General features: G+C 40.0%; 1 protein-coding gene across 1 annotated transcript in view; it reads left to right on the top strand.

The window, feature by feature from the left end:
* SCFD1 (sec1 family domain containing 1) overlaps nucleotides 1–14,878 on the top strand; it is a 168,483-nt gene that overhangs the window by 138,489 nt on the left and 15,116 nt on the right. The window contains exon 21 of the mRNA XM_030559349.1: nucleotides 7,144–7,196. Coding sequence (XP_030415209.1) covers nucleotides 7,144–7,196 — 53 coding nt within the window. The remainder of the gene's footprint in view (nucleotides 1–7,143; nucleotides 7,197–14,878) is intronic.

Below are 14,878 nucleotides of genomic sequence, written 5' to 3'. Positions count from 1 at the left end.
CGGAGTAGCCGGCAAGAAGGAACTGAGGAGCGAGCCGGCCGGCAGGGGTATATATATCAGGCGCCATGCCGGCGCCACTCTAGGGGGCGACCTGCCGGCCCACCAGAGTTGCTAGGGTAAAAATCTTCCGACGAACATGCACACGCGGCGCGCACACCTAACTGGAATGGATATGAGCAACACATCTCGAAGAACAACAGTTACAAAGGTGAGTAACCGTCTTTTCCTTCTTATCCATTTCCTTCCTTTACTTAGTCAGCTGCCAAAGGAGCTAAAAAAAATAATGTACTCACTGTACCAAAAGTGTTTAATAGTTCTCAGGTCCCTATATACAAATAGATACTGTATACTCATAGATATCTTGGATTGCTGGAAGGTTTGTAGGGAATTGACAAATTACAAAGGACCGCTTCTTAATCACAGATGTGAGGAGGGGCAGGTCTTTTCCTCTGGGCATTTCTTTCCTTCCCAATGTAGAATCTTAATACAATTGTAATGATCGTACCTTCCTTTTAGAGAGAGAGGTGTCTAAACCAAAGTCATATAATGACTGAATGCAAATACATATAAGGAAACGAGCACAAAATTGACTTTACTGGAAATTTGCAAACAAAGTATCAGTTCTTCTTTGAATAGTGTCCCTGTGGGTGCTCCATTGTGGGTGCAGTAGCATCCCCTGCACCTGAGATCAGAGATCATCGGTAGCAATGCCTGTTGGGCCACACATGCGCTCCTCCCCATCTTGCACCGTGAGCGGCATCTGTATAGCATTGTGTGGTTCAACTGCCTCAGTTCCTTCTCAACCATCTTTGATCTGGGATGGAATCTTGAGCAGAGCCCTTCAGACATCCATATCCGTTAGTAATAGTAGTGTTTCCATTATAATTTCTAGATATTAGCTGTCTCCTTTTTCTTCCCACTTAAAAAAATAATTCCATTGCTCTTTCCTCTCCATTATGCTTTAGCTTAGCGTAGGTTTCCTTTGCTATGCCCTTCCCTATTGGGAAGCTCTCCCTTCTTGAGAGATCCCCTGGTTTCAAGAGGTGCCTCTCGTGTCATGAGGCCATACCTGTAAACGACGGTCATGCACAGTGCATATGCTGTCTTGGTGAGGGATATGTCCCTCAGAAGTGTACCCACTGCCTCAAGTTGAAGGCCCAGTCCAGAAAGGACCATGAACTGAGGGTAAAACTCTTACGAGTGGAGAGCTCTCTGCATCCAGTCTCAGACTCTGGCTCCAGTACCTCTCCAACACAGCAGTCACCATTGGCACTGTCATCAACCAACCCTCATTCACCATGCACCAAGAAACCTTGTTGGACCCTGCCAAGGTGATCTGACAGACCCCAGCCTCAATACTACCAACTTGCAAGCAAGCAGATAAGAAATACCACGTCTTCACTAAAGACATTGAATTTCTGTTCTCCCACTCTACTCCCAAGTTCTCTCATGGTCAATACACTATAAGAGAAGAGGCAATACCACCACTTTAGGACAACCCCGTGTGACAGGGACTAGAAGAGGCTAGACCTCTTCAGTCATAAAGCATACTCTTCATCTACAGTCCAGTTCTACATTGCTAACTGTGAGGCACTCCTACCCACATTTAATCATATGAACTATTCAAAATTTCAAGAATTCTGTCAACTCTTCCCAGACGACAAAAAGGAGCCATTCCAGGCACTGGTGATGGAAAGACAACTCCTGGCCCATATAGCACTGCAAGGCTCTTTGGACTCTGCGGACATGGCTCCTTGCTTCATTGCAACATCGGTGGTGATGAGACAAGCTTCATGGCTTCACCTCTTCGTATTCCCCAGAGAGGTGCAGACCACTGTCAAAGATCTTCTCTTTGAAGGGCCTAAACTCTTCGCCGAGCACATGGATGTGTCCCTCCATTCTTTAAAAGACTCTGGAGTGATACTCCGTTCACTCAGCATATATACACCAGCACCTAAGAGAAGATAGGGTAGAAACCAGGCTATCCCAAGGTTTCAGCCTATACATTTCACACGTCAGCAACAGTATGGCACGCAATGTAGGCAACAGAGGCGTCCTCCCAAACTCAGGCAGAACTCAAGGGGCTATATCTCACACATTGACCTCCAAACAACAATATTGAAGCTTTGGTCGAGGCCCTAAGATGCCTCCCTCTGGTCCAGTTGGTGCAACCATCTTCAATAGACCATCAGTTTGGCGGCTACTTGGCCACCTTCTACCTCTTACGGCAACAAGGCACCTCGGACAAGTGGGTCTTGGAAATCACCAACAGAGGGTACTTCATTCCGTTCCCCTCTCACTCAGCCATCCCACCTCCCCATCCCTCTTCAGGGACCCTTTTCACAAACACTTTCTGCAAGAAGAAATAAACCACCTTCTGCAGCTGGGAGCCATAGAACTGGTCCCATTCTAACACAGAGGGAAAGATTTTTATTCCCACTATTTTCTGATCCAAAAAAAATTAGCTGAGTAGATACTTATCCTAGATTTGAGGAATCTCAAAAAATTCATCAAACTACAATGCTTCAAGATGATCACACTATCAACAATTATCCCAGCACTGTAACAGGGGGACTAGTTCCCAGCCTTTGACCTGGAAGACACGTACTTCCATATCACCATACACCCTTCCCAGAGGCGATTGCTCAGCTTCATCCTGGGGTCCAACCATTACTAAAACAAGGTACTACCCTTTTGGCTTTCTACAGTGTCATCGGTATTTTCCAAAGTCCTCGTGGTGGCAGTGCACCTACACAAACAGCGGGTTGTAATATTCCCATATCTAGATGACTGCCTCCTCAAAGCTCCCTCCAGAGTCTACACTGTCAAAGCGATAAGAAAAATGATGGACCTTTTCTCCAACCTCAGCCTTCAGATAAACATACAAAAGTTGGTCCTGACACCAGTACAGCTCTGGAATTTATTGGGAATCAGCTGGAGGCTGCCAAAGCAAGAGCCTTCCTCCCAAGTCACAGATTTTTGGTAATAGTATCATCTCCACTGTGAGCCACCAGCCCACAGATATCTGCCAGAACATCTCTACAACTGCTCAGTCATATGGCAGGGGCCATGTTTGTTGTGAAACATACCAGATTACATATGTGCCATCTTCAGGGATGGCTACAAACAGTGTATGTACCCCACAGACACAGCCTAAACAAACCTGCTATTGATACCAGTCAAAATCAAGGACTCATTGGACTGGTGTACACAATCCCAAAATGTTGGGGATGCCCTTCCTTCACCCAACACTGTCCTTGATACAAACAACCGACACCTCCCTACACGGGTAGGAAGCACATCTACAGACCTCCATGGTACAGGGCAGGTGATCCCCCTCAGAATCAGTGTTGCACATCAGTCTCCTAGAATTACATGCAATAAGCAATGCATGCCGACACTTTCTACCATTAATAGACAAAGGGCCGTAAAGAAGAGCAATGATGGACAACATTACCTGCATGTTTTATATCAAAAGACATGGGGGAGCAAGGTCCCTGTGATCAGAAGCACTAAAATTTTGGAACTGGTGTATCCAATACATCATCAGCATCTCGGTCTCATACCTACCTGGACACCAGAACGTCATGGCAGACTCACTGAGCAGGAGATTCTCACAAGATCACAACTGGGAGTTAGACACAAGAGCCCTTCAGGACACGTTCAACTGCTGGGGATTCCCGAACATAGATATCTTCAGCACACCCAAAGTTGCCAAATGTCCACAGTTGTGCTTACTTATTACATGGGTTGCACCCCTACACTGTGGCTTTCCACCATTTCCGCTATTGTTCAAAGGGCTTCACAAGATGGAACAAGCCACAGTTATTCTCATGGCCCCAACATGGCCACCACAGATTTGGTATCCTTACCTCATGCACATGGCAGTCTGTGCACCAATCACCCTACAGTTGACTCCACACCTCCTCTCACAGAACACCGGCCAAATCCTCTATCCCAATCTAGAACTCCCACATCTGAAGGCATGACTCCTGTATGGTTCCAGGATTCGGCAATGACCTCAGAAGAGATGAAAGAGATTCTTTTAAATAGCAAATGTGATATAACGTACCTCTATAAATGGAAAAGATTCTGAACTTGGTGCAACACCAAACATGTCCCTGCAATGAGTGCTCCTTTGTCTCTCATTCTAGACTACACTCTAGAATTTAAAAGATCAGGACTCTCCACAAGCTCCGTTCAGACACCTGGCCACAATCACTGCATTCCACCCCAGGATAGGTTATTCCATATTTATCCACACAGTAACAGAAAGATTCCTTAAGGGCCTTCAAAACCAGTATCCTCAAATACGAGACTTGACCCTACCTTGGGATCCCATCCTAGTTTTGCACTGTCTCACTGGCCCCCTGTTTGAGCATGGCAATGTGCTCCTACGTATACCTATCCATGAAAACAGCATTTCTCATCACCATCTCATCTGCCCGATGAGTAGGAGAGATGGGTGCTCTCCTGGCATACCCGCCATACACAGTCTTTCACAAAATCAAGGTCATGTTATGACCAAACCCAAAATTCTTACCTAAGATGCTGTCCTCTTTCCTTCAAAACCAACCTATCCACCTTCCCTCCTCCTTCCCAAAGCCACATGGCAACCAACACGTTACACATCTTGGATGTCAGACAACCATTAGCCTTTTACCTTGACAGAACTAAATCTTTCAGGTATTCACCATGCTTATTCCTCTATTGCTGAAAGATCAACGTGAGCAGCCATAGCCAAACAACACCTTTCCAAATGGATCTCAGAGTGCATCCCCCTTTGCTACCAATGACACAAATTGCAACAAAGAGTCCTGTGGCACCTTATAGGCTAACAGAAGTATTGGAGCATAAGCTTTCGTGGGTGAATGCGTCTGACGAAGTATATTCATCCATGAAAGCTTATGCTCCAATACTTCTGTTAGTCTGTAAGGTGCCACAGGACTCTCTTGTCGCTTTTTACAGATCCAGACTAACACGGCTACCCCTCTGCTAAATGACACAAATTGTAACCCCCCACCTGGAACTCGAACGCATTCCACTCACTCGCTCTTCACTTCAATTGCCTTTCTAAACAACATGTCAGTTATTGATAATTGCAAAGCTGCCACCCAGGCATACACAAACACTTTTAGCCAACACTATGCCATGACCCACGATGAGGCATCGTGCTCTACTAGGACAGACTGTCCTATCATCCTTGGAAGCTCCAGCCTTCCCTCTAGGGGCACTGCTGAACAGTCACCTACAGGTACACTACTCGAAGAAGAAGAGAACTTTACTCACCCTGTGCAGTAACTAAGGCTCTTCGAGATGCTCCATTTCGTGCCCTCCTCCCCTCTGCTTTGGAGTTCAAACACAGACTCTGCAGTGGAAAAGGAACTGAGGTCAGTTGAACCTCAGAGCACGAGAAGGGGAGGAGCACATGTGCGGCCCAATGGGCAAGGCTACCAAAGATCTCTGATCCGAGGTACAGGAGGCACTACTGCACCTGCAGTTACTGTCACCTCAATTACTGTACTGGGTGAGTAACCTCATTTTCTCAGGCTGAGATCTGACTTCCGCAGTATTCAAGTAAATATTTAAACTGTTTTAGCCAGCCAGTTTTCTAGTCCTCTGATTTGCTTTTTATGTTTGACTTTTCATCAGCTATTTTCTCTTTGAACGCTACACTGAACATACAGCAATGATATTCTCATTGGGAATGTTCATAGTATTGATTTTTTAAGTATGCTTTTTGACTAACATTAATCTGTAATTAGTTCCAATTAGCAGGAAACCTGAAATTCTTTGTCAAGGTTAAAGTGTCTTTAATTCTTCTCAATTTTAGAGTTAGTCTAGGAATGTCTGTTAATTTCTATGTTGTTACTTTGAAGTTTGCTTACCGCCTGCATATATGACCCTGTCAAAATCATGAATCCTTCCAGACCCAGCAAGTGCTGCTGAAATTCCCAGTTGAATTTATTAAACCTCTATACAGAGACTGTGTGACACTAGACCTAAATTGAGTTTTTTGAGACCCCTAATTTTTAGGGTAAAATACCTTTTTTTAAGTTCAAGTAATTATTCTGTGATCCTTAAAGAAAATAAGCAAATTTTTAAAATATCTTATGTGCATATGTATATAAAATATTGTGTTATCATTGGAGGTAAAGATCTGGAGTTGTTATACTAAAGTAAATCAACAAGACACACAGACCCCAATCCTGCAATGTGTACCACCACATGAGTAGACTGCTATATCAGCATGTAGTCTCAGTGAAGTTTAATGGGGTCCTGCCTGGGCACAGTTATCCATCCACACATTACACCTTGCAATATAAGGATGAAAGTTAGTGTGGAAATTGTTGAAAGCCAATTAATTGTCAGAAACATTTAAGTAGAATTGTGAGGGGGGGTTCCTTTTTTTCCCTGTGGTATTTGACAAAAGTCTTGCTCACTGCCAATGAAAATATTGGATATGTCTTGGAAATGCTTTGAATGAAGAAAAAATCCTTTCCTATAATAACTTCAACCAGTCAAAACTTTTCAAGCCCTTGTATAATTCCTCTCATTTGTACCCAAAATTTTTGTTTTAATAGTAGCCATAAATCATGACATGAAATTATACAAGTATAAGTTTCATAATGGAAACTGGATGATTTGATCTGTTGTGGTATTCAGTCCCACAAGGATTTTTGGTTGTTATAAATAGATAGTAGGTCTTATTGTGGCCTAGAAAATTTTTAACTTCTGGAACAAACTACATTATGTGCCTCTAAAGCTAGTGACACCTTTATTTTTCTTTTCACATATTACTTTTGCTGTGGGGACATATTATGCAACCAGTGTATTTTGGATAGTTTGGTTGCAGTGAATTTCAAATGAGCCAAAAACAAAGACTGCACTCAATAGCACCCTTCATAGCATCTTTATTGCTGTGGGAGAATGAGTATTTATAGAGTGGTTTTTCAATGAAATACAAAAATTGAAAATGTACATGGGTCTCATAATTTTTATTACTTTATATAATGTAGTTTCTAAATGTAACCGTACATTGATTTGAAAATGGCTTAATGAAAAATTTTACCCAAAAAAATCACAAAGCTACGGTGTTTAAGATAAAAATGTGCTGATTTGAACAACCCTTCTTTTTAATAGGAGACAGATGACTACAGGTATTTTGACCCCAAGATGTTACGAGGCAGTGACAGGTGAGTTTACTATGATTTTTTTTTTCTTTTTACCTTCTATATATTGGAACAGCTAATGTAAAAATTTCGTACTTAATTTCAATCATAACATAGCTGCATTATTCCCATTAATTTACAGAAAGTATTCTCTTACAAGAGTACTTTCTGCAGAATCTTTTGCAGCTACTTTCTGTATTTTTGTGCACTTACATAATTCTTTAAATCACAAGTATACTGTTTTTAGAAGGAAGGCATGCATTTTGAAAATATTTTGGGGTGTTTTGCTCACCATAAGTTTTATTGTTTGGCACCCCTTTTTTTTGTCTTTTAAATTCAACTTTTCCCTATTTAGTGATTGCTTGAAATGATAGTCACAACCTCTAAGTCAGACAGCTGATGTTAGAAGAATTTGCAATGAAAAGCAATTCCCTGGAGTCTGGACTCACCAGAGAGATTTCTGCAGGGTGTATTTGATTTAAATCATGATTTAAATCAATAGTCAGGAAGACTTAATTTAATCATGGATTTCTACATAAAAGTGCATTCTTGTTGGTTCTTATAACTTAATAAATACTCTTCACAACTCAGAGATAAATGTAGATTTCATTTTTAGAAGGTACACGCTATAGATTTTTTTAAGTGATTTATTTTGAAAACTTTTCAGATTAGTTTTCCAGCTATATCAGAAAATGAATGATTGTTTGGTTATTTCATTTACCAAAGGTGATTGAAGCAGGTCTTTATAAAGTCATTGGAAAGTGAACTATCTCCAATTCAACAGGTTAATCATTAATATTTGTAGGATTTTCTTGCCATGCTGTATTAGGAGGAGAATATCACCAGACAGACATTTAAATTGTTTTATTTAACTAAAACAATGACATTATGTGTTCTGGATTTTTTTCTTCAACAGCAAACATATAATATTTTAGCAAAACAAGCATATGAATTTTTTAAATTTAGTTAAACATTTAAATTTTTTTTAATCAGGTTTGTTTTTGTTAAAATCAGGATTGTTTAGTTTTTAACTAAAATAGTCACATGAAATATATTTTGCATAAAAACAAAAATCAAATCAACTATGTTAACCAGGTCAACATGAGAAACTTAAAATATTGACTTCTGCAGCTAACTCAGTCATCTCCACCTTCATTTTCCTGTTTGTTCATAATCTGGAAAAGAAAAACAAGCTTTCCTGCTTATTCAGGTCTCAAACGATTTCTCAATTTGGAATGAATTAGTCCAAAGGAAGAAAATATTCTTTCTACACTGGCAGAAGAAGCTACTGCTATTAAAAGTGAGATTATCACTTCCACAGTCTCTGAATCCAAGTGCTTAAGTGACTTCCACCAGTTCACTGGTGTGACTTTCTTTAAAACATCATCAGCAAACGTATTTCTTGAACAGTTCACCCTTAGCTCTGAAGTTTATTATAGTTGGCGTTCTGGAGGGATGATTGCTGGATGTCCATGTTATAGCCAGCTCCTCTTCTTCAGCAGTTAAGGTTTGACCCTGGTACCAAGTACTGAAAATATTTGCAAGAAAATGAGCTGGAGATAGTGCTTGTCCCATTAGTTTTTTTAATGCTTGTAATTTAACTCTGTCATTGCATAATTCTCTTTTTAAGATCTCACTCAGTTCCTTGCAAATTTCAACAGCATCAACAATAAAACAGCTATTTGCCTGCATTTTGTTCAAGGCTACAGAAATGGGTTTCTCAGGGTGCTCGGCATGTGTTCAACATTTCTCTTAAGCCCAATGTTGAGAACTTTGACTGTGACAGTGCAATCTATTTTTCCCCGATTTTGTTCACAAACTCTCATTAGATTAGGCCGGTTCTTGATATAGTGCCTGAAACAGTCCACTACTGAGTTCCATTGCGTGTCTGGTGGGAGAGTTAGCTTGGTTCCTCCCACTTTTTTCAGAGCAGCTGCTGCAAAGTGGTTGTTACAGAAGTATTTTGCAATTTCAACAACATTGGCCTTTATTTCTGGAACAATGAAGTCTTTGGCTAGGTGGTGCATCAAATGAGCACTGCAACCATATGTTATTAGCTTGGGACTCTCTTCTAAATAATTTCTTCTCATCTTGGATACATTTGCAGCATTGTCTGTGACCAAGCTGTGTACTAGACATTTTAATTTTTTTTTTCACAGTTTGTTATAGCTTTTACTGCTACTTCTTGTAAGTATTCTGCTGTGTGTGCATTTCCTGATGTATCAATTGTTTCTGGAAGGAAGACATTCCCATCTGTTATCACACAAGCACATACAGCAGGATCATTGTGGACATTGCTCCACCCATCAAGACTCAAGTTAACAATTTTATCCTCTAGACCTTTTGCACACTGCTCAATTTCTCTTTCATACACTTTATCCAACAATTTGCCTGCAACATCTGCTTTGTTGGGTGGACTATATCCTGGTCTTAATGCCTGAACCATGTTAATGAAGCGTGGGTTCTCAATCATACAGAAAGGAGAGTTTGTTGCATAAACAAACCAAGCAATTTTTTCATCAATTACCTCTTTTTGTAATCTGCTGGTTCTTATCAAAAACTTATCTGTGGTTGTTTTTGGATGATGGAGATTTTTTTTTCATTTTGCTACAGGTGATATAATGTGGCTATGTGACAGACACGTTGTAACTGACACTATCATTGGCAGATAATTCTGAAACTATAGAAAATGAGGTGATCTTGAAGGTGGATAGTCTTCAGAATCCTGTATGTTTAGGATGGATTCTCCTAAAAAAAAAAAAATGTCAATGCAGTTGTTTAATTATAATTCCCATACTGCTCATTTAGTATTACTCACGGCATTCACTGACACTCAGTACTACTTTAAAGGTGAAATTGTAAAAGGAAGATCTGCCTATTTCTGCTATTTATTTTTTGATCGCAACTGCATCTAAAATGATAGTACTATAGAGTAACAGCTATATTTTTCCTCAAATATGAGAAATCAAGAATAGTCCAGAAGGAAGACAGGCAGTCATTAAGAAAGAAGAATGAAATAAAAATTTACCAACCTGAAAAACCTTCATGTTCAGACATGTTCTTTTCATCATCTTCAACGCAGCTTCCTCCCAAGAAGGTACACTTCTCGTGATGTTGTTTCATTCAGGCAAGCAGGCCTTGCATTTCTTTGTTGCTCTGTTTGCATTTTACATGCATGCCAAAGGTAGAGGAACTTCATTAAAATATTCCCAAACTGGGTCTCTTTTACGGCCTGCTGCCATTATAGGTTTTTCATTCTAGTGAGAGAATGGTATGGTAGATCTCAGATCAATGAAGGCTTCACTCAGAAAGACCTCAGGACTTCTGGAATATGCTGCTCAAACAGTTTTACTTTTTGTTTCTACTGACTGTCCCTTCCTTCTCACATTTATCCCCAGACTTCATCTCCTTGTCCATATCTATTCTGCCCTCAACAATTCATTGAACTTTTCAATTCATTGAAGTTTTTTAAACTTTACACTTTTAGAGAGAGGTAAGGGATTGACTCAGTGTACACAAATTTGCAGAGGGATGGACAATAGGGTTGAAGTCTGTTATTTCTCACCTCTATATATTTATTTATTTTAAAACATTTTTGCTGTTAACAAGCATGTTATCTCTGAGACACAAATCCACAGTTTGAGAACTGCAAAACTAAGCATCTCTTATCGTATCTTCACGACTGAGCACTGAGTCCCACTGGGTAGATAGAAAGATTAACCTAAATAATGTATACAGAATCCCCCAGAACTTCATAAAATTGAGTCTCTAATCCATGAGCTGTTGGAACTTATTTACAAAACTTTTCATAAACACTACATGAATATATTGTCTTATACTATAGAATTAGAATTTATAATCCCTATTCTGTGAGGGGATGTCTGTGAGCTATAATGTGTCTTAATTAAAACTATTTTAGATAGATGTTTTCCTCAAAAAGCATTTTATCAAGAAAAATCCAATTTAAATGTAGAAACATCTTTTTTTTTTTTTGTTTTAATAAATCATTGCTTTTTATCCACCTTGGATTTTGGTAATACTGCATTTGGAACACTCATTCCGCTGACTGAGAATGCTGCTAATATCTTACAAATAGTCTTGCACAGATAAAAGAATGGGTCCTAACGTTTAGCAGCAGGATTTCTTGTGATACTTTTTTACTCTGGAATGTTAAAACTATATACAAAAATACTGTTTGATCTCAGAATTTTTCATACTCTAACTTCTTAAAGTCATAGATGATTAACAATTAACTTAAACTTCCCTACCTATTAGTAAAGAGGTAAATATTTTCATCCATTTTTAACCTGAAATTTTGATGTAATTGTACAGTAGTTCTATAAACTACGTTGGTAGTAACATAGATTCTTGTTTGTTTAGTGTGAAATGGAGAATTATCTAGACATTTTGTGAAAAGAAAAAGGAAGAAATAGTAGCGCTTACAGCAAAAATGTCATAAACTGTTTCATGAAGTGCTACTTTTATGAATGATATCTGTAGCTGATAATCTCAGCAATAGCACTCTCTAGAAATAGAGAAGATCTTTGGTTTTAATATACTTAAAAAAATCCAACTCAGTTCTGGGAGAACAGCAAGATCATTTGATTCGTGGGCTTTCTCGTTGGAGAAGGCAGGGCCAACACTGTCCTTGGCTATTTGCATGCAATCAGAATTTCAGCTGTCCCATTTCCAGTGTTTTTCACTCCTGACAAGCACATTTACAATAATGAAAAATGATTTTCAGAGTATAAGTATCTGTTTTATACATTGCACATGCACTCTGAAAAGTAGCTTTATGGATTAAAAACGAGTGCTGAAAGCTGTCAAAGTTAAAATTGGCAATGCTGTATATTTTCCTTCTTTAAATATAGCAGCATCTTTCAGCCTGTTTTATTTTGCTATTGTGAAACATCTGGTTTGAGTGCAGTTTTATCTGTGAAACTATTAAAAAATAGTTTAAATTACTAAAATCAAGCCAAACTTGATTTTTTTTTGCTCTTACAAAAATATGCGTTGATTTTAGTATCTAATTTGCACCCACAGGTATCAGTTTCTGTGTGTTCATATTACAATTTGTTTGTGAACTTATGTGCTTTCATGCATCATCATACTGGAACATGCAGTGCAGATGCAAGGTTGTGTCCACATAATTCAGAAAAAGTAGTTCTTGGAGACCACTTCTTGTCTGTCTTCCTTCCATAAGGCATGTAGGACAATCTTAAGCATGTTATGTATATGACTAGAGGGGGCTACAAATTTTACTCTTAAGCGAATAAAGGTTCCAATTCATTTTAAACCAAGTCTGATGAAAGAGACAGCAGAATAAATATAGCTGCATAGGCTTTTGTTTGTAGTCATCCTTATCTTCTGAACAGCACCATGCAGATCAAACATGTTCTTTCAACAGCTGAAAATGATCCAAGAAACTAGTCCAGCTAGTTGCCAAAAACTCAACTTTAAAATGTTGATGTTCAGTATTACGATTACTGAAAGGCCATTATTAATTTGCCTTTGAGGTATTCTTTAGCACAAAACTAATTTCATTCCAACATACCCTTTTGCTGTGTGGACTATTGAAATTTCTACTTATTACTTTTAAAAGTATTCAGGAATTATGTTAACCTAATCCAGCCACAGCACAGCTAAATTTTTCTTCCCACATTACACCTCTGTCAGTATTTGTGAGACTTGTCCAAAAGGATGAAGTTGAATATATATGAATGTATAGATCATATTTAAATACGGGAGAACTATATTAGCAATAATGTAAATGAAGAGGCTGCTGCATTCATGCCAGAATGTCAGTCCACCTGTATTAGAGGATTGATTCCAGTGTATAGGAGAATGAGCTTCTTCTGAGGAATGGCAATATTGATCAAATTGTTGTCTACCAATTTTGAGGAATTTGGGAAGAATTCCTGAAAAAAGACAGTGAGAAATCAATTCTTTTGTTTTCTTCTTTTATCTTAATTTGTTCTTGCTTTGTCTTATATTTCTTTCCTCAAACCTCTCTTGGAATTATAACTTGTAAACTGTGGATGCTGAAAACTACATTATCTGCATAATAGTGATTTCATTGTTTTTGGTTAGGGCTCTTGTTTCTTTCTGTGGTGTTCACATATTTCCAGACCAAAAGACAGAGTGTTACTGTACAGTTGTAAAAAAGGACATTTATACAAAACATTATTAGAAGCCTATAGTTATTGAATGTATGGTCAGCATTCCATAAACTGTGCCCCTGTATCACAACCTACCTATGGGCCAGCAAGGGGGATATTTGATTAAACCCTGGGGACATAACAGTGAGGAAAGGTAGGGTAGACTCTGCTACTCCAGAGCCATCTCTTTCCTTCCTCCACCTTCCCTTGCAATGTACAGGAAAGGGGTTTCAGGGAAGGAAGAGATTTCTTCACTTTCCCAGCTGCTCATTGGGTATGCAATGGGGGGAGCTGATTGATTATCTTGTGTGCTTTCCCCAACTTTCCCTGTCCCTGAAGCCCTCTGAACATGCAACAGCCCCACTTTCCCTGTCCTGTAATGGAAATATAGTTTGGACTGCCTTTCCAACATGCTGAGAGTCTGACCACATCACCAGATTTAAGAATCAGGAGTGAATTTTTTTCCCCCAGGGCAAGATTCACAAGATGCCTAGCAGTTGTTTTTGCCTTCCTTGCAGCACTCTGGAAGCCTGGTTTCAGGTTAACAAAGAGTAAGGACAGGAATTTAAAAGTCGTAAGTTTATAAGTGGAGTTTATAAGTTTGTGAAGCTGGTGTCCAGTGTGGATAAGAGGCTTAAAGAGACAACTCCCAGAAATCAGCTTGAGCAAGAGACTCAGGGAATAACGTGTAGAACCTATTAGCCTCCAGGAAGAAGGGTAGACCATAAATTTTTGCAGAATGAGGTACCCTTCATGTTTGCCCCCATCCCCTTTTCTGAAGAGAGGGTAAGAAGATTATGAGGTGAGCTGAATCCTAGGAATTAGGCGGAAGGGGACCAGCCATGAATATTGGTTATTTGGCATGGAGGCCATTTAATATACGCGCTGGGACTGAAGTAAAGCCTAAGGGTTTCTCTTTCTCTCTGACACATGCACGCACATGCCATAAAGTTGCAGCCTTCTGTTTTAAAATCCATCCCTTTATGTTATATTCTTCTTTGTGCACTGATCAGTCTGCTTACATTCACCCAACCTCTGCCCGAGTATATTTTCAATATATAAATCGTCATAATCCACTACCCAAAAAGTGTGATCTACTAACTCAACCACACACTATTCCTCAGTTCTCCTGCCCATTTCAGAGATACCAACATCTAGACTTTATTTCCAGAGGCTCAGTGATCCAAGTTTCCAGCAGCCCACAGTGATCCAGAGGTTACATCAAGGGTCGGCAACCTATGGCATGCGTGCCAAAGATGGCACGTGAGCCAATTTTTAATGGCACGTGGCTGCCTGCTGGGACTCCGTGTGTCATTAAAAATCCTACCAACATGGCAAGCCGTGGGGCCCGTGGTCCTGGGCCGGAGTGCCGGCCCGAGCGCAGCAAGCCGCTGCCACCTCCCCTGCCTTCCGCTGGAGCCCTGCTGCTGCATGCACAGCGCTTTGGGGGCTGGGGCTAGGCACTCCCTCGGGGCAGCGTTTGGCTCCGTGGGGAGGGAAAGATGCTCCCCGCCCATGCGGAACCCTGCTGCCGCGCACACAGTGCTC

Source organism: Gopherus evgoodei, chromosome 4 (assembly GCF_007399415.2).
Source record: "Gopherus evgoodei ecotype Sinaloan lineage chromosome 4, rGopEvg1_v1.p, whole genome shotgun sequence".
NCBI lineage: Eukaryota > Metazoa > Chordata > Testudines > Testudinidae > Gopherus > Gopherus evgoodei.
Note: the sequence above shows the minus strand (reverse complement) of the source record. Positions and strands in the feature narration are given on the sequence as shown.